We start from the raw sequence: 22,049 nt of genomic DNA on the forward strand, positions 1-22,049 counted from the left end.
GTATCAAGGCGATTATTGCTTCTTTGCTCCGACTCAAATACCAAGTGTATTCCCTTACACAGATTAAAAAATGATTAGCTGGTATATATGTGCTATTTCAGTGCTTACAAATCAAGCGACAGGTCGACAGTTTGGTACAGTTGAAAACGTGACCAACTCATGAATGAATGAACTTATAGTACTACATTTCCATATTTAGCAGCCTCAGTCTTGCAGCCCAGCAGCTGTGTATACGTGCATGTCACGTAATGCACATTATCGATTTTCTTCCTGCGAATTATTGTTCGTGCTTGTTAGCAGGTGTCGAAAGAAAAGCTGATCGTCAGAAAAAAACTTGGTTTGTGTTCAGTATGTATTGTTGTATCTGTACACGTGACGTAATGTTTTTGAAGGTCGTGATTAAAATTAGTGCAGTTACAAGCAAACATTAACACTGAACACTTCCATACACTTTGACAGATAAACAAGTTCCGTGGACGCTTTCTATTTACATTTCAGTAAAGTTCAATAATAATTATAACATGTTTAAATACTATTAGATGGCAATTTTGATCTAATGAACCAATATTCTTAAAGGACATCCTACTTTCGGGTACTCGAGTACGAGTCGAGTTTCACCCCTCGGGAACTCGAGTCCAAAAATTTGGACTCGTGGAAGCCCTAATCATATCAAGAATTTGCGAAGTCGATCTACATGGATCTGTGTACATCTTTGATCTATCTAATCAATTAAGAAGATAAACAAATTATATTTTTATATTTTATTCATTTTGCAATTACAATTACTACATGTTAAACATGATCTGTAAAACACTAAAACCTGCTGTGTCAGACAACTCTTGCCAAAGTCTTCACTGCTGAATCGAAACCATCAGGCAGGGCAACCATCAAGGGAGATAACTCTGAATAGCCAAATATAAAAAAAATATCACTGAATCAGTTGATTAGTATGTTCAACTGAGATAATAATTCCAACAACAGAACTTATTCTGTATTTGAAAAGCACTGAAAGAAAAAACAAAAAAAACCATTCGCGTTGGTTCATGGACCGCCATGATAAGTAAACATGAATCCGCCCTGTCCAGTCACATTCTCGGGCACACAGAAACGAATACATCCGTTGTTCAAGTTAGCTCCCTTTTTACAAACATGGCGAGGCAAGGACCGTATGATGATTTTTGTTCGCTGTTGTTGACTCGGTCAATCTATTGAACTTCATGTTGAAAATTCAAGGTGAGTAATATATATACGATTCCCCGATACGCTGGGAAAAACCTACCGTGGGTGAATGTTCAGGGCTCGTTTTTGAAACAAGATAAAACTGCTATGGATCGTTATATTGTGATCATGGTATTTTCCGGAAAAACTATTTGCCTAGTGTAGCCTAGATGTAAGCTTGACGTACGTCGATCCGGACCTATTAAAACAAGCAATAATTCGTGGTTCGTGCAGTTTCCGCTTATTACATGTCCTACACAGAATCGATTGGGTTCATGAAGCTGTATATAAATGGGTGATTTTGTCAACGGTCTGTGGAAATATTTACATCTGAAACACTGTCATAAGAAACCTGTTCCCAGTCGCTGATAATTTACAGTGTTGACATCGTACTTCGGGTTAGACTTGAACTGATTTCGTGTTGTCACCAGTCACCAAAGTGATCTGCAAAAGATTACATTTTATTTGTAAAAGTGATGGTCCTCAAAAAGCACTTGTTCAGGGAAATGTGACGTGGACTTCTGTCATTTCAAAGACTGTACTTAGACGTTTGTCATCTATTCATAAAACCGTGCTTTTTATTTCAGTTAGAATAACTGTAATATTCATGGTTTTATTATTGTACTGATAAGATTTTGCATACAGTTTTGATTAATGTTTAATTCTCATTAATGACCCTAGTTAATATGCCAATGTAATTTTCATTTGGGAAACAAACCCATGAAGATCTGTGTTAGAATAGGTCTTCAGCAACCCATTCTTGCTGTAAATGGTCATTATGCCTGTTGTAGGAGGCAACTAACAGGATCAGGTGCTGACTTGGTTGATGCATGTCATCGTATTCCATTTGCGTGGATAGGTGGTCATGATATCAATCACTCGATTATTTATAGACCGCCGTTAAATGGCTGGGATTTTGCTGAGTGTGGTGCTAAACAACAAACCAACATTTGTAGTCAAGATGTTGTATGATCTTTTTACCCATTGGTTAATTAAGAAGTAAACGACGAGTGGGAGTTGTTTATCATACAATGTATGATAGCTAAGCAATAAATTGCAAAGAACAATGAAGAATGAATCATGGTTTTTGTTTCACAATAAAACATTGTTCTATCATGACATCATTTCTGGAGATTTGAATATGCACTCGAAACTTGATGATGTCAGTTATAGGACGATGTTATTTTTTAGAGGGAAGTGTCAAGTAAGTAGATGCAGCTGGGCTATGTAGATAAACGCATCAAACAAGGGAAAGATATGACAATCTGTATGAGGGGAAAAGGTACAAATGATCGACGAGAGGATTTTGAGAATAGGCGGGAAATACCAAACTTAACCCACTGTTTGTAAAATGGACTTGTCCGTTATTTCCAAGGTTGGATTCTATTCAGGGAGTCATCATTATATTATTTTGGGTAAATATTTTTAAAGATTGTACATTTTATCAACATCCTTGACAAGGCTGTACATAATGTTCATATCTCATATAAGAAATAAATGACTTGTGGTCGTTGTTTACCATACAACAAAACACTGCAATGAAAATAAACCACTCGGGGTGCAGCAGTGTTTTATTGTACGATAAAAAACGAACACAAGTCATTTATTTCTTAATTAACTAATGGGTAAAAGGATAATAAAACAACTGGACTACTGGGACTCGTATGTTTTCCAAATATTCTTTTTTTTTTTTTTTCCTCTTTAAGGATGTTCATTTAATGTACAAGCTTAAAAAAATACTTACCCATATTTAAATAAGGATGACTCCCTGGATACAATCTGTGTGTGTGTGTGTGTGTGTGTGTGTTTGTGTTTGTGTTTGTGTGTGTGTGTGTGAGAGTGAGTGAGTGAGTGAGTGAGAGAGAGAGAGAGAGAGAAGATTGGTACTTTCCGGATATTCTCTCAGTTTTCATGTTGATTATCTGTACCTTCTTCCCAGTAACGATTGTCATACCTCTCCCACTTTTGAATGTGACCGTTTGTCATTGCGTTCATCTGCGTTGCCCAGCTACATATATGGGCAACACGTCACTAGACACTTCTCTCTCGGAAATAATGTTTTCCCCTAGTTGCAAAGGTGGGTCATATATGTATTTATGGGTATATGTGGGTATTATACTATGATTGACTATAATGCTGATCTGTTGTTACCCCTGACCTTGTACATGCACTACTGTGTTTTCTGGATCAAAAAGGAAGGAAATATCCACAAGATATGAATTTCCTACTGCAGCATTCCCTAATATTGCATACAGCTGCATAGGACTATTATGTCTCACCACACACTGGAAACTTACGATTCCTGTGAAATAAATTGACAATAACATTTCCTTCTTGAATACTATCAGTTGGCTTTGTGCACTACCGATGCACCTCACATAACTTAAGGCCATAATGAAAACACTATGAAATTTGAAATAAAGTGGATTGTATAATCTGTTTGGGGGCAGACATGGTGTGAGAAGATTTTTGTTCGTTCATTTAGGGTTGTTTTTTTCTCAGCTCTCACAGGAATTATGATCAGCAAATTATTAAAGATAGGAATTTTCCACATACTCTTTGGGTTTAGCACAAAACCTCTGACTTGATTTACAGTTATGACATTACAATATTTAAGGAATGGTGCAATACAACTTATGTGTATTCAACATGTTCATAAACAAATGAAAAAAGGCCTAAATATTTAAAAAAGAAACCAGATTTCAATAATTGTGATGAAGAAATTGAAATTGTGAACTAATGTAGTATCTGCAGCAGTAGAAACTAACAATTTTACTCCACTCGTCCTTATAATAACATATAGCAAAACCCTAAGAATGGCAAATTTCTACAAGTCTTAATGATTCCTTAACTACTGGGCGATTTGGCAAGGACTATAGGACTAGTGTCATTTTCTACCACTGATCTGCAGCGTTAGAAACTAACAGTTTTCGTCCACTAGTTCTTATAATCATAACATGTAGTAAAACCCTTAAAAATGACAATTTTCTACTAGTCCTTATGATACCTTTACCATTGGACAGTTTGGCAAGGACTATAGGACTAGTGCCAATTTCTAACCCTGATCTGGGTACCCTCATTTATCAAAAACATTTTACATTGAGTATCACTTTCAATTCCCACTGCTTGAATGGAAACCTACCAGTCCAAATTTACTACTCAGGTACCCAACCCCCTATTACCCTACCCTACCTAGGTACCTGCTATAGGTCTCAAAAGTTAGGTGCAAAATTTCCGATTGGGAATTGTTTTACTAGAGCCTGGCAAAAACTATGTCGATACACATATAAAACGATCTTATTCTAACATCTTATAGTCAGAAAGAAAGCTTGCATAGTCAGAAAGAAATGCGAACATTAGAGCATTTTAGTGTAACCATAGTGAATTTTTTGTCATAGTACAATATATCACATGACTAACCATGGGTCATGGTAGTCGTGTGGGCACCCGGATCCAACACAGTACTCACCCGACCCGAGTATGCGTGTTACCCTTACCAGCCTTAAATCTTACGTAATCAAAACAACGATAGAATATGTGTAAATATTGTTTGTAACTAGTATTGGATCTAATCTCTGCAGCTATAAAGAAAAACAAAGGAAAAAAGATCATGTCAATACTTAACAAAAGTCAGATCTTAGTATATCTTCTATCTTATCTTATCTTATCTTATACATCCATCTTATCAAAGCAACGTGTCTGCAATGTTCCCATGCCATATGTTTCTCAAGAATTATCTGTTTGGCAATGAAGTACAGCAAGATGATTTGTTTTGAATACAGCTTCAGGTTATTCTATATTTGAGAACAAGTATTTATGATGGGAGCTCACTGATAAGTTTTGTGTGAACAAGTGTCACAGCTGCAGGAACCCAAACGTCTGGGACACATGGATCAGAACACGATATCATGGTGATCAGTGTTTAATCATGATGTCCCATAGCAGTGCAGTTTACAGTGTGTGAAATCGCTACCCAGCTGTTAGAAATCTGTGTGTTGACAGTAACATTGCTTTGTTGTTGTTTTACACCAGTAAGTTATATTGCAGCCATAATGATGTAAAACCATGATCCAAAAGTTTATAATTACTTTGTAGTGTCTTTATGCACTACACAAAGAAGACTTTAAAGCGTAACACATACCTCTAGGTCATACATGTTATAGTAATGTTTTGATTTTATAATTACTCATTTTAAAATATTACCATGAGCTCATAAGTGTCATTACTTTTTCCCTTTTTGTTTTTTTAGAAAGGTTGATGTTTATTGTAGTGTGTTAGCTCGATTTCATAACCACTCCAGCCTTTGTTCATAGTTGTACTACTGTAAATCGTGAAATTAATGCGAGTGTTCATGAATTATATGTAAAAAATGCAAGTGGTCTTTGTCTGTTTTAACTTCACATTTGTGTCTCCAATATGACTATCACCAATAAGACGGCCTCACTGCACACTTTGGATAGCAGAAATACCAACTTGAATATAAACACAAACCGAGTTTATTGAGCAGCAGTTGTAACAAGTATATATTAATTGGATTAATTTAAGGTTTGATTAAGGTAAGGATATGTATCATTTCACTGGGGATGGGATGGAGAGAGTCACATTGATATTGAGTCACATTTAGGTTAGGGGTCAGCAGTTGTTTTAATTTGGAGATGCATTAATTTCTAGATTTACTGTATATCAATAGTAACACTGGTCCAAGGCTTTAAAGCCCTGCTACCTGAGAAGATCCTGGTTTTGAATTGGTCTTCAGTAACCCATGATTGTCATAAGAGGTGACTAACGGGTTCGGGTGGTCAGACTCACTGACTTAGTGCATGTCATCGTATCCCAATTGCATAGATTGATGGTTATGATGTCAATCTCTGGATTGTCTGGTCCGAAGTCAATTCTTTCCAGACCTCCGTCTTAGCTGGAACAATAGTGCTGCATTATTTAAGAAACAAACAAACAATACTGCGTGTATAGTGACCTCCTCCTCTTAGGTAACTAACCTGAGGTCATGTAACACAGTTGCTGGGCTGTATGCAGGGATGCGAATGCAATGTAAAAACAACAAACAAACGAATGAAACCCAACTGCATTCTCTGACTGGCATTGGACTTGTTGAATGTTTATCAGAATGGGTAACATCAAACAGTGCAACTTTGGAATGAAAAATAACCAAATTTAGCATGCAAAATTATTTATGAGAACTTACATGTTAAAGTTAAATACATTTTTTGGGTAAGTCAATTTTTGATGTGGCCTAAAGTGAAGAGAAGTTTGGTTAGTGTAACATTTTACCTAGCCTGCTATTAGGCCTGGCAGATAAATATTTACTTTTCACACTGTGATATCTGATATCTTGGGACCACTGACAGATGTTCACAGGACAATCCCAGATGGACATAAGGCATGTTACTGGCCTAGACACTGGAGAATGTACATAATTAAAGATGCAAGCTCTGATTTCAGAAATATGTTAGTCAGGGTTTGAGCGCGCACATTTGTGTGTCCAGTATGCACAATTGTTGAGAAAGGACGCAGAACAAGAATATATGCATAGCGACACACAATAATATTCATTACACCTTCAGTGCATTGTGAGCACTTATGGGCGTCCACTGTCCATATGATCATGGATTCATTCCAGGCTCTAAAGTAATTATCTAAGCATACAGTACACTTCACCATTTCATACCTTTACATGACCCTCATATTGCCTCCAAGAACCCTTAAAATAAATTAATGGGGGAGTCATCTGGACCCTTTTGTAACCTAGGTAACACCCTGGTTAGTGTTTTTTAGCTCACCAAGAGTGAGCTTATGGCCTGCAGCATTCTCTTGTCTTCTTTGATGCAATGATAAGAGATGGTATTGAAACTATAGGTTTTCCTTTTTATTGGAAAAAAACCCTGAAATGTATGTTTCAGGATCTTCAGAAACAAAAACATCCAAATGGCCGACATGTGGGATTTTCAGTAACAAATTCATTTGATGAAATTATAATAGGGTGTTCGAAACACAGTGTCTATTAACTATGTATTATTTTCAAAATAAAGCTTTAAATCAATTCTTAGCTCACCTGGACCTGACATCCCACTGATGTAACTGGTTGTTGAAATATGATTATCGTCTAACAAGTTTTGTAGCTCACCTGACTGAAAGTCAAATGAGCTTATGTTATGGCCTGTTTGTCAGTCATCCATTGTGTGACATGTATTTGTGATATTTTAAGTTTTGACCTCAATTTCACCTTTGCACTTCAACCATACCAAAATCTAAAACCTCTTGGCCATAACTAAGCCATTTCTTTTCAAAATTTAGTATAAGCTTAGACATAGCAAGGCTCCACACGTTCTGATTTCTCTATGTTTTATAAACGATGACCTTTGTTCGTTAAAATCAGTTACTCAAGAAAATACGGTACTCTCACTGAAAACATCATCTCCCCTGGGACCGTTGGACCAATGAAGCTGAAGCTTCCCATGCTTGTTCCCACCAATGATAACACCTAAACTTGTTCAAGTGGTTCCGATCCAATTTTTCATATCGCCACACTGGTAGCCATAATGAAAAGGTTTTTAGGACCATTATGCAGTCATCTTTATTAAAGTGAAAGGACATTTGATGCGCCTGTAGTTAGTAGTGGGAGTCACCATATATGTAGTTCTTTTTGTCAGTTTTTAAAATTGAACTTGATTTGATGTTTGCACTTTGTCCATGTTGAGAAATAAAATTTGTATTGGCCATTACTCAGCCCTCTCTTTTCAAAATAATTTTATTCTTTAATTGACCTTTTGCTCATGACCATGCTCTTAAATTCTCTCCCATTTTCCTCTCACTGTATACATCATCTGTTAAGGAACCACTGGATCAATGAAGCTGAAACTTCACATGCTTGTTCCCATCAATGAGGACACTTGAATTCGTTGAAGAGGTTCGAATCCAATATTCAATATGGCCACCACTTGTGCCCCAGCCGTCTTAGGTGCTGCAATTTGCTATGCAGAGTTGCTTCCCTTTGTATGTTTGCAATACTGAAAGCTGAATATTCTTATGTACATTACTCAGCCAATTTGACTCAAAATGTAAGAAACTTTAGTAGTGGGGCTCAACTCATTTTGTCTACATGATACTTCCTTTTGACTTTTACTTAACCTTTCCACTTCAACTCTGCTACTAAAGTCTCTCAAAATGCTTTTCCTCACACTTTAAACATCATCTCCTCACAAACTGTTGAAACTTCACATGTAAGTTTCCACCAGTGATGACTATTGAATTTGTTTGATTCCAATTTCCAATGTAGCCACAAAAGCAGACATATTGTAAAATATATTTAAAGGCCATTAGTCTGACATTGTTGTTCAAAATTGAATTAAAATTGGTATTTGTTTAGTTAGTTGTGGGATTCCACATGTATGTTCCGTGTTTTTGCAAGACAAGCTTGTTTTGATGAAGCTCGTTCTTTCTCTCCAAAGGTATATTTGACATCTTCTCCCCTGAAATTCCCCCGACTGACAGAGCTGAACTTTGGCATATATGTTACTCCTTATGATGATGTCATAATTCTAGTTATATGTTTTGGTTTTTAGTCCTCAGTATTTGTGGAGAAAATATTTGAATATTTACTTTTGTCTGTCTCTTCATACATTTTATATTGTTGACCACATATCATGGTGAGCTACAGTGCCAAGGCACTATTTTATAAAATGAATTGTCAATCTTGTAAAATTGAGAGAGAAAAAATTAAAAAGTGTTTGTTTTCCTCTCATGGTATGACAAGTTATCTGGGTAATTCCATCTCATGAAAAGTTTTACTCCGATGAGTAGTAGTTAAAAGGGGGGCACAATGCCACAGAAATGTCAGGTCCTGGAACTGTTGCCATGTAGGCTATGTTTCTATCAATAATGTCATTAGACATAGAATTTTACATAGTTGTGTTGGGGTACGACCTCAAGTGACCTGGACTTGGCTCTAATCATGGAAATACTACTACCATGTAGGTCTTGTTTTTATCAATTATGCCATAACTAAAGAAAAAACAGGGTTTTTTTAACCTATGATTTTATAGGTCCTATTAAAAATGGATACAGGCCTAGGAACAGTCTCAGGTCCTGGAAATGCTACCTGTTGTTAAACAACTATGTATATAAATATAAGCTGGCCAGTCTTCAATATACACTGATATAAGTTTGGCATGTTTTGTTTCTGCCAGCAGTTTTAGAACTTCATTTCGTTTAGTCTTTGTTGGAATAATATCATTCTCAAGAAGGCATTCCTCAAAAGAATCACATTCGTTACAATGGAATGAGGCAGTCCAATGTGTCTGCTCCCAAAGAAAATTTTTCTGTATGCCAAACTGAGAATGCTAAGTAAGAAAGCATATCTTTCTTTTTTTTGTACTGCTGTTATCTATGATGATAAGGGTTGAATTACTTGTAGCCAGTCACATACATCCTCACCTGGATCCCAACAAAACACAATAAGATTTGTGTTCTGGCTGATTTCAAACTATAGTACTGTCAATTGGAGAATATTCTATATTTGCATCTTAAAAGATAGAGGGAAACCATTTATTAGTTAAGATTAATAAATTTTGTATTGCCAAACTTCTCAAGCTCTGGGGCTTTCGTACCAAGAAGTCTGGTATGAGAAATAAAACGAAGAAGGTAGGGGTCGTGTCAGTACAAACCCAGGACGCAAACAGATATTAGACAGCTTTCATACAGGGGTGATTAGGCATTTAGTGTGCAAGCTTATAAGCAAAAGGTACCCCCGACTTGTAGTAGAATTTGGGAAGGAATTAAGACACAATTAATGTTTCCTGGACAACATTAATTATTGCTCTTCACGAGATGGGATTTTGATACACAATGTGGTGATGACCTAGCAGTTTTCAGGTGAAAATATTCTATCCTGTCTATGAGGTTACATTATCTCCGCATCATACATCACAGTCAGTACTTCCAGATCATTGAATAAGACTCATTCTACTGAGTACACGTGTCTAATGTCAGATGGAAGAAAACACACCGATGGTACCATCAGGTAAAGGTAATCGTGCTATGGTTTTGTATGCCGGAGCCCATGATCTAGGGCTTATTGATGGATGTGAGCTAGTATTCTAGACGGAAAAGATCATAAAGAAATGATTGGTGAGGTGTTCATAGACTTGTTGTGACATCAGCTACTGCCCAATCTAATCAACCCTAGTGTTACTGTCATGGATAACGCCAGTTATCATAGTGTCCGGGAACCAGATAGTGTCACGCCAACCATCAGTAGTCTGAAAGCGACCATATCTGACATCTTGCATATCTATATCTATATCTGACATGTCGACATCGGACCATCTGAAATGAAAGAATGAAGAAAATTCGCCAGAATACGGAACCAGTAAAGTACAAGACATGTCCTGCGGCACAACACTGTCACATTGTCTTACGTACACCAGGCAGACATTGTCAACTCAAACCTATTTAGCTTATCGGGGCTTACTGTGAAGGGTTTGCGGCAAGACATAACAGAACATTCAAACTCAAACTAAAAAATGTCAAAGGATTATACCCAGCCATTTCTAGCATCCCACCAGATATATGGCAAAAGGCTGAAGATCACTTTCTTGAAATAGAATGTCAGTATCACCAATGTGATGGCATATATATCAGCCTTGTTATACCTTTGGGTGATAGTACAGATTCAGATATGTCATCAGCTGAGTCAGATGCTGGCTGAATCATTTGTAGAACAAACCCCCATCCTTCCAATACTCATCCTGGTTTATAGCTTTTAACTATTCCATAATATTTCCAAGCAAATATAATGCAGTTCATATCTTAATCGTTGCCCCCGTCAACACATATCTCAATAAAGTATTATGACGGCAATACTTTGAGACCACCCCCTACTCAGGTGACATTTGCACCTGTGAGAATCCACGGTGAGGTCATCACCTTGGGACAGGTGTTAGGTAATTACCTCAGGCTATAGGCCATTTCAATCATGCATGACAACACATGAATATTAATATGAAGTTTTTCATCATTTTACCTGTAAAAGTACCTCTTTAGCCAAATCATAGTGTCAGTTAGGATAGGCTAGATTAGGTAGATTTGCGTTATTTTGATATATGAATCCAGGTTAAATCCTGAAGCATATTTCATATCATATCTCAATAACAGTGTTTGATGGTAAGATAACTGAGGAAGAGTTTCGGCTGATCTTTTTGGGGCTTGAAAAAGTTCAATTAAATGAAAGAGGGGGTTAAAACAAAACAAAGCTCAAACAAAACAAGGAAGTTAACCCATGCTCTTCCCAACACACACACACACACACACACACACACACACACACAATATCTCTTTCTTGTTTGTCATATCAATTTTAGTCAGCGGGTGATGAATTTAGTCCCATTAGGGAGATTGGTTACAACCCAGGTTTATGCCGGACTAATCATTCTATGGATTGGCCTTATTCTTTTTGTTCCTTTTGTTGCACCCCTTCATGGTACTACTTAACCGGGGAAATACAATGTGGAGGTCCCAAGGTGATTCGAGCAGGAAATATAAGATGTGTATGAAGTGAATGTACAACCCAGGTTGTGACAGTGTAGTTATCCGTGTATTACTTGTTTTTTTATTACTTGTTTCATATTTGTTGACACTTCCGTTCTCCGTCAAAATGCTGAAAATATTTGAATAGCAATGATGAAAGCAACTTTTTTGAAGTTTTAGATGTCTGTCTCTGTTGACATTTTAAATTGTTGACCACTTATCCACCTGACCTGCAGTGCCGTAGAACTATGTTGTAATACAGACGTGATAAGCCTTTATAGACATTCAGTTGAATTATTTTAGGAGTTCATTACATTACTGTATTAATGTTTCAGTCCAAGTAATTATCAAACTTGTTTAATTATTTTCAGGATTTGTCCTCCCGAATTTCTGACATCATGGCGGACGAATTAGGAAAGATCGTTCGACCACAAAGTCCGACAAGGACATGCAGCATTAATCCGAGTGACAAGAGTCACATTGGACTCATTTTGAGCGAATCAAGAGTCACGGAAAAGTCATGTGAGAAACTCCTGAGTGTCAGAACAAATGAAATTGTGTGTGCACTGTCCTCCAAAACAATATACCTGTCGAACTCAGGACAGGTCATATCAAACATAGATCTGCCATACTACTGGTGTAACTTCTGTACCTTCAAGACAGAGGAAAAACACCAGCTGTTGACTCACCTGATGGATCATCGGTTCTCCTGCCAGTATTGTGTGTTTCAGACCTTCTCTCGTGTTGATGTTGTCCGACATACTGTGCAGGAGCACTCAGAGTTTGACGGCAGTGACCTCAAGGTCTGTGTTCTACTCCCCGATCTCTTGAAACATGGTCTCAACCAAAGCAATGACAACTCCAAAAAATCTCCTAAAGAAAAGTCAAAATTAAAGTCAGAATCTGAAGCTGAGGAAACTGAATCCCCAAATTCAAAAAGGAAGAGGACATTGTCTGTGAGTGAAGAAGACACCAAAGTGTATAAAGGTGAAGGTCAAGCAAAGAGAGGTCGCACTAAAAGTAAACGTGGGAGACCGCGTAAAGCTGTTTCTGCGCCAAAAAGTAAACTTGAATCTGAACGAACTGTTCGATCCAGCAGTGAAGATGAGAGCAAACCGACAGAGAGACTGACCAGGTCTTCACCAAAGTTGGTTAAAAAAGATCGAATGCCTGGTGTGTGTTTTGAATGTAGTGTTTGTAAATTTAGGACTTTTAAGAAGGCAATCTTAGGAAAACACACTGAACTTGACCATGATGCAGCACGACCAAAGTTTGCCTTAAAGATTGTTTCCCTGTCACAAGCTCAAGACATTGATGCAAGTGATGAGAAGAATAAATCTATTTTGAAGGACACAGTTCCTTCGTCCTCTAAAGAAAAAAAAAAAACTGAAAAGGAAAAGGAAAAAACTGCAAGTGTGCCAGACTCTGAACCTTGTAAAAAAGATACAGAGGATGAAGAAGAGGAAGTTAATGACGCTGTAGTTGAAATGGATTATGCTGAGGAAGATGATGAAGATGAGGATGAGGATGCTGGTGTAGATGAAGAAACAAATAAAGGCCTTGTGCCTGACATGAAGTCTACAATAGAAACAAAACATCCTGTGCTCGGTGATCATATAAAGCCTGCAGTGATCGTCAATCCAAGCATCTATACATGTTTGTTGTGCTCAACGATTCATGACTCTACCTTTTCAGTTGTAAAGAACCATTACTTTGATAGTCATCCTGGAGGAACATTGGTGATGGGTGAGTCAACGTCCGTCAATAGTGTCGTACAGTGGATCTATTTCTGTGTCACCACAGATTGTTTTTTTCACACCACTAATCCAACATCATGGTTGGAACATTGTCGGATATGCCAGAAAGAAGCTTATGAAAATCCAAATCTATGTAACAGTCTAGATGCAAGTATGAAAAACACAGTGAATGCTGTGAGGGAAAACATGCTGCTGATGAATCAAGCTCAGCCTGGTCCAGTGGATGCAGGGACATCTGTGAAAGGTTCTGCTCCTCTTGGTTATGTTCCTGCAGTGCATATTAAAACTGAACCACAGTTACCTCCTACTGTGTATGTTTACGAATCAGAGGCTCCAACCTGTGGTAAGCAGAATGAAATGCTTCAAGACCAACAGCCACCCTCACAAACCCTTGTTCAAGGATCCTTAATTTCAGATTCTGTGTCCTCCTCATCTTCATCATCGGCTCAAGCTGTGTCATCGTCTGAAAAGATTGTGCCAGTTGTTCCTCCACTAAATATTAGTCAGTCCAAAAATGCAATAGTCAATATGATGATGATCAGGAAGATGAACAGTCATCTGGCTTCGTCTGCAGTTAGTTCAACCAGCACAGCCAACAGCAACACCAGCACCTCAGCAACCACCACCACCACCACCACAACCCCTGCCACCAGCAGCACCTTGGCAACCAGAACTAGTACTACTTCAGCAAACAGAAATAGCAGCAACTCTGTGCCACACAACAACAGAAGTCCAGCAACAAGTAACACCCTTGCTGCATCTCTGAATAGATCTACACCACCAACTAATGCTGTGGCCACACCACCAACAACAAGGTCTCCCAATCCTTACAATCTTCCATCAGGCAAGACTTCATGGCCATCCTCCCCCCCAAATTCTCCAAATAAGTCTGTAGACTCTAATGTCCAGTTTGATGTTGAAAAGAAAGGAAATTACAAGTGTGCCCATTGTCGGTATCTGGCTGCAAAGGCTCTGGAGGTCCGGACACACATGATTGACAGACACAAAATGAACCCTCTGTATGGTCTAGACATGCTGGCCGAGGAGTGCAAGGTGCCACGGTTTATGCTTTTCTGCCCTAAAGACAAATGCAAATTTTGTACAAAAGGGAAGGACTTGTTTCTGAAGCATTTGGATGAGTGTGCTAGTGTTGATAATGGCGGGAACTTCACTGATGAGTACAAGAAGAGACTGGAGGTCACGCGAAATTTCGCTTTATCGACACTTAAGAAGGTTAATATATTTGTAATTCATTTTTCATCCTAAAGTTTAGGTAATGCTGAGATTTAGATAGTGTTTAATAAATAATTAATTTTTTCTTAGTTTTTCTTTAACACGTTTAAAAGTGAATCCAATGACTTATTCAGATTCAGATTATTGTAGATTCACAGAAGCTGAACAAAGATCTGAGAACATCCCATTATGGGTCACGTCAGAATGACTTTTTGCGATCTTTGACCGATCAATGAAATGACTTAACAAGAAGTGAAAAATATTTTGACTTAGTTCTCTATTCAAAATGTAGAAACTGAACAAAAGAAAATTCTGGAATGTCTAATAGATGCCCGAGATTGTATGGCAGTACTTCCCACAGGCTAGGGAAAGTCTCTTCTGTTTCAAATGTTTATCCAACTGAAGCGACAGAGAAACAATGATTTTGAGGGAATCAGTTGTACTGCACATAACTGTCGTTTGGAATACCTTGTGTTAACGCTTTCCAGGTTGCTTGAGTAAAAAACACATTCTGACTGTCCCTTTCTCTGCTCTGATGATTGGTCGGATGAAAGGTGGTTCTGACGTGACTTGAATGGGATTCCTCGGATCTTTGATTAGCGTTAGCAAAACCTATGATCTGATTTTCATGAGAGTGAAATACTTAGAAAAAACATTGAGCAAATTCTAACAATCTTAAATTGTTAAATCAACCTTTTTGGTGTGTTGGTGTTTGATATGTTTGGTATTGTTTTGACATTGTACCTTTTTCGTTTCAGCTCCAAATGCTGACTCAGTGATGGGCCAAAAGCATGTTGCAAGTCTGTTTTGGTCTCGCTTATGGAAGTGGTCACCCATCGATGCCAACCAAGAAATGACGTTGACCTGCAATACTGTTTGTAAAGTCAAAGCCTCAACCCAGGCCACTCTGTGCTGATGCATTCAGCCATTTTGACGGATCGAGATTTATATATATTTTGTATTGGTCACTATAAACGTTGTTACCATGGTAACCATTTCAGTAATACATAATAAGGTCCACAAAACTCATAAACATAATCAGCTGGAGAACTGTTATTCTGTACCTGGAATTCCTCTTCTTCAAGCTCATGGGATAGAGGTACTTCTGCATTACAGCCTCACTCTCAGAACATATCTACTGGATAATCTACTGGATGTGGATATCTTTCAGCATGTCCTGTTTGCACCTGACAAGATTTTACCCAGGCCTTTTGGGGGGGTCAGAAGGGTAAAGAATAGATTCTGACATGACCATCTTTGTACATTCGACAGTGTGTTAATCAGTAACTCACAAGCTCCTCTTGTCATGAGGCCAGTATGTATGTGCTTTGTGTTCAATGCTGCACTGATTATTTAAACATTTACCAGTTCTCTTTGTCATTATCATTGAATTCTTTCTGTGCATATGATGCTCATGTATCTATATTATAGTTTCAAAGTGGCGGCTGGACAAGAACAAATGTGAAGACAATACTCGAAACTGGGCTTGACTTTTGTTTCATCTCAAATACACCCAGAACATCTTGCAGCAAAAGAACTTCCTTCCCTGTTGTCAGCTAAACTTCATTTGTGACAGTCTTCTGTTTGTTTAAATAGGCTAAGGGCTCGCTTGGACAAGGCATTTTTGTTTTAGTTGATTTCATGGTTAGAATGGAGAGATATTCCGTGTTAAGTTACCTGAAAGAGAGCTGGAGATGGCAACAACACTTCCAAGACAAAGTTCTGCTGGTTCAGAATGATGATAGAACTGACATTTAGTTCACTGGATAATCGAAGATGAAGACACATCTTTTTCATTTTAGTCCAACCTGTAAAACTGAAACAATGTAAGACCATTAAAATAAAAAGGAAGTGTTTGTTGTGGGAGCAGAAACCAAAAAATGAACATGTATCAATGAATTATGTTGGCCACTGTCTCCAAAGGAAAACCGATTAGTTGAGGAAGGTTGGCCAAAACAATGATTTATAGTCTAATAGGCTGCTCCCAATGTTTTTAGAAGTCTCTACACTGATTGTGTGCTTAGATTGTTCATTTGTGGTATTCTCCAATGGGTCGTGGGTTGAATCACGGTTTGCCCACATTGTCAGCACCATACCTGTGCTCATTGGTTTCACCAAAGTGGTAAACATCTGAGACCTGCATCACTTCAGGCTTTTATCCCGCAGTTAGCTGACACTCTGTGTTATTACTTAAATACTATTCAAAGCAGCGTTAAAACCAACTCACTCACTCAGATCTTGAGAGGAAGTGAAATGGAGTAAAAGATTTGATTTTAGTAAGATTAACAAATGAGAAATGTGAAGTGACTTGTTACTGGTCTGAAATGAACATAATTTCTGCCATACCTCCACCCTCAAAGACAGACCCTGAATATGAGTTGCTTATATCCCCAGTGCATTGATGCTGACCTTATTATGATTCTTTTTCAACTATTTGTAGTCAGTTATTACTATGATAACACTAGAATGTTTTACTTAGTCATGTACAGTTATTTGATGTCCTGTATTATTTTCTATTTCAATATATATTTTATTCACTTTATCTTTCAGGACCTCAGACACTTAATACACTCCAAAGATGCTTTTCAGACCATTGTCATTTTTTGTGTTGAATATTTTAAAGGAATGTTTATTCTATACCACAATGACATCCTGCATTCTGAATGGTCTGCCAACAATACCAAATCTATGTTAGACCACAATTATGCTGATGACAGCATCACCGTGAAAGAAAGTCCCTTTCCTGTAGACAATTTCAATTACTGATTTTACATAATAAAAGACGGAGTTGTGGTACCTAGAATATTCTTAGCAAGTTTAGCCATCTATTTAAACAGAACCTGATGAACAGTGACTAAAAAAGTGTTTTTGAAATTCAGTAATATCAACACAGTTGGACATTTGGCACTTCTCTGTCACACACTGAGGTGTCATGTCTGCTGTAGGACAATGCTTGGACGTCCCTTCTGTAGGGTGAGTGAGTGAGTTTGGTTTTACGCCGGTTTAAGCAATATTCCAGCAATATCACGGCGGGGGACACCAGAAATGGGCTTCACACATTGTACCCATTTCGGAATTTGAACCCGGGTCTTCCGCGTGACGAGCGAACGCTTTAACCACTAGGCTACCCGACCGCCTCCCCTTCTGTAGAACATAACCTTACAATAGTTGTGTGTATGTCATATCAAGACCATTTGAATCAAACTTGCATGGCATCTCTACTGGGTGATTTTAGTGTCTCATCTTCAATTATCAATTAATTACAGTATTATCACGAAAATTCTGTTTTGAGTATTAGAAAACAAACATATCTTGATAAGAAGCGATCATTGCAGATCCCTGAATTTGATAATTCAACCTCTGTTAATATATTAATCACCTTTTATTTGGCCATGTGTCATGGAAGAATGGAGATAAACCAACTGTGTTTTCAACCTATCAGTTCAATATCTTATCAGGGGTAGAATAGGTCTTCAGCAACGCATGCTTGCTGTAAAAGGCGCCTATGCTTGTCGTAAAAGGCTACTAACGGGATCAAGTGGTCAGACATGCTCATTTGGTTGATGCATGTCATCGTTTCCCAATTGCGTTGTCTGATGCTCATGATGTCAATCACTGGATTGTCTGGTCCAGACTCGATTATTTAGAGACCGTCGTCATGTAGCTGGAATATTGCTGAGTGCGGCGTTAAACAACAAACAAATAAACAATATCATATCATTCAGTGTACAATAATCTTGCATGTTATGTCTATATCTACCATCTACACCTTCCTTAAAATGTGTATTGCAACTTCACCATAAGTTTAAAGTGAGATTTAGATCACTTAAGAATTGGTCATTTATTCATGCAACCAGGATTCATGTGAATAGAAAAGTAGAAAACAAAAAGATTGAAAAAGAAAGACGTATGCATGTTTATCATTAAATATATGAACTATTTCTTTGTAAGGCCAGACTTATGACTAGGAATACTTTATTTGATGAATGCTAGATCTTAATTTCTTTTAAAAATATATGATATTTTCTCCACAGAGTTTCAGATCAGTTTTTTTTTAAATTTGGTACTCATAAGGGAGATTGTCCTATCACAAGTCAATAGAATCAAGAAAATGCCATTTGTATAAGATGTATAAATTTATGGAATTCATCCCTACTCCCTGCACAAATACTGTACAAACCTTTCCGTCGCAATGTGGACAAGAAATGTTGTAGGAACCAGGTTGCGACTGGATTTGTTTGCAAAGATAGTACACTGCAAAGCGGCTGTATGTATTCATGGTTGATGGACGAATGTAGTATAGACAGACTCAGGAATGCTTTCCTACCTGTTTAGATGTCATTAGTATGATAGTCTGTTGGATCAATGGTAGTGGACTATTTCTGCTATAGATTTAGATACCTACTGGCTAGAGCTTGTGGAGAAGATCTCTTGGTAATGTTTATGCTTTTAAACTGTAGTCTTATGCCAAAATGAAATAATCTTAGACCCAAGAGCTAGAAGAAGGGGCGCTTGTAAAATTGGCTCAGTATGCTTTGCAGTTGGGCAAAGTTTGTGATGGCCTCTCGTGTCCTGTCTGATGTGATCATGAGCAGAACTGAACAGCTTGTGATACCCCTTCATGCATCCTCAATTATCCAGGGTATTCTAATAGGATAAATAACCTGAACTGATCGCTACCATAGTTTTGTTTAGCAGCTCTTACTTTTAACAGAATTTATCTTTCACACAAGTCTAATTTGGCTGGGTAGCTGTTATTAATATGACCCATAGCTATGGTATTAAATGGGTCAAAGATAATTATCATCAAAGAACAGATATGATACCCTGGATAATCCAATGGTGTCCTGTCTGATCATTCTATGTCCAACTCTGGAACCCCCAGGTGAAAATAGCTCCCCAACACTCTGTCTCTTGTTGTAAGAGGTGACTTAAGTTGAATCGGGTAGTCATGCTCAGTGCCTCGGTTGATTTTGTGTCATCGATCCATGACCACATGGTCAATGCTCACATCATCAGTCACTTCTTGGTCTGGTCCAGACACATTTATTGTCAGTTCATCATGATGGAGCCGGAATATTGCCAGAGGTGACATAAAACATTAGACAAAACAATACAAAGGCTCTTTAAAAACATGTGCCACCAGAATATGATTGAAATGCAACATAATATATGTGTACTTGGACTTTCAGAGCATGTAAAAATTGTAGTATTTTGCCAGATTAAGTCAGTGCATGGAACAGTGAGGATGACAGTAATGGGTGAATTGTTGGGTTGTTCATTTATCAGTTGATTTGTCATAGGTAGAACTGAAACCAATGGAATTAGTCAGTTCTCTCAAATCTGAGACAAGTTTATTTCCAAAGATTAGTTACTTCCAGTTCATTCAGTTTTGGGGCCAGTTCGCAAGCCACCTTTTATGAAGCTGATGTAGTCTTCCCCTAGGAATGACCTGGGCCGTGTTTCATAGCTAGGACTTTTGTAACTGCAACATTGAAGCATTGACTTTTGACAAAAAGGCTTTGTAAACAAATCTTTGGTTTTATAAAGAGTGAGGTGAAAGGAACTATCAGTTCTTGAAGAATCACCCTATGACCACCATGACCATCTCCATTGTGACACCAATTGTTACAAAAGCATATTCATTTTACATCACCATAATTTTCTTCGGATCTTGAAATGTGACAATGTTTGTTAATGCATATAATAATGAATCCTATTGACAAGCGCATTATTAGTATGCAAGTTCTTATTAGAATATTGTAGCACAGCATTGATGGTAACTATCGATATAGTAATGTATTGACAATTATGATCCATCAGTGGGTTGATCAATCATTACACTCCAAGTGGTGAGCATGAACTGAACTGATTGATATAATGATCATTATCAGGATATTTTCATTTCATTATGTCTTTTGATGTCAACTTCATCTTTTTACTTGTCAAAAAGTCAATGTATTGTCATAGAGCTATGGACAAACACAAATGTCAATGGGCCAATCATTGCACCCATATTGCTCTGCTTTTGTGAATTCATGTGTGTGCTAGTAATCACTTATGTGATGGAACATCAGAATATTTTATGCTTCCATTTTATTTATTTCATAGTGGTAACTTTAGACACTTGCCTCTTTGCATCTCTGGTCAACCACCTATATGGTGTACATGTCAATGTACTTTAAATGCATCATAAATTCTACTTATACCTTTGTTTTTCGTGTTGTAATTGGAGACAGGTGATGGCTGCTCGTCATTAGGAATAAAATCTGGAATCTGGTGTGGACATGGGTTGCCAAGGCAAATAAGGCGCTGCATGCCAGAAGCTTACGATTGTGGGTCTGAAAATCCTGGTTCGCCCTGATTATGTCTCTAGGGTTCGTCAGCACCATACCCGTGGTCATGGGTTCACCAAAGTGGTAAACTTCTGAGACCTGCATCACTTCGGGCTTTTCTCACACATTAAGCAGACACGCCATGATATAACTGGAATACTGTTCAAAGCAGCTTTGAACCCAACTCAATCAGTGGAATCTGGTCCACAAAATGACCTTGACATTACGGATGTGGAATTAGCCTACACTAACATGGACTTGATGCCCATGGATGGCATAGGACAAGCTTGTAGAAAAGACAACGTTTCCTAATTTCCTCAGAGGTTTCATTATCCATATTAATTTTCGATTCTTCATATGTAGCAATAAAATGAACAAGTTAGTGAATGTTATCGCACACAATAAGACAATGTCAGGGCAGGCTGTCAGTAATTGAGTCTCAACTAGACAAAATATGAGCAACAATCCATGGCACGCATCAAGCCAGAACAGAACCTGACCCAATTGAATCAGCTGTTATGACAAGTGTTAGATACAGAGTACCAGGACCGACCAAGACCACCTGACCCAAGTGTTTGTTTGTTGTTTAATGCTGCACTCAACAATATTCCAGCTATATGACGGTGGTCTGTAAATAATCAAGTCTGAACCAGACAATCCAGTGATTGACATCATGAGCATCGATCCATGCAATTGGGATACGATGACATGCATGAACCAAGTCAGCGTGCCTAACTTCTGATCCCATTAGTTTCCTCTTACTACAAGCATAGTCGCCTTTTATGGCAAACATGGGTTGCTGAAGATTTATTCTAAACCCAGGTCTTCACAGGTCGCTGACCCAAGTGAGTCAGCTCTCACGAGAAGCGTGAGATATTGGGTACCAATGCCGACCAAGACCACCATACTCAAATGAGACAGCTCATGACAGATTCCAGGTATTTACCATATATCGCTGTGTATT

At 37.9% G+C, this 22,049-nt stretch overlaps 1 protein-coding gene across 1 annotated transcript; it reads left to right on the forward strand.

Annotated features, from left to right (window-relative positions):
* Positions 1–880: 880 nt before the first annotated feature.
* Positions 881–20,959, forward strand: LOC124114192 (platelet binding protein GspB-like). Its single transcript, XM_046474783.2, has 3 exons — positions 881–1,233; positions 12,132–14,750; positions 15,509–20,959. The coding sequence occupies exons 2-3, from the start codon at positions 12,159–12,161 to the stop codon at positions 15,527–15,529; spliced, it is 2,613 nt and encodes an 870-aa protein (XP_046330739.2). The 5' UTR covers positions 881–1,233; positions 12,132–12,158; the 3' UTR covers positions 15,530–20,959.
* The last annotated feature ends 1,090 nt before the right edge of the window (positions 20,960–22,049 follow it).

The sequence above is a fragment of the Haliotis rufescens genome, unplaced genomic scaffold, assembly GCF_023055435.1.
Source record: "Haliotis rufescens isolate VD_foot unplaced genomic scaffold, xgHalRufe1.0.p SCAF_2, whole genome shotgun sequence".
Taxonomy (NCBI): domain Eukaryota; kingdom Metazoa; phylum Mollusca; class Gastropoda; order Lepetellida; family Haliotidae; genus Haliotis; species Haliotis rufescens.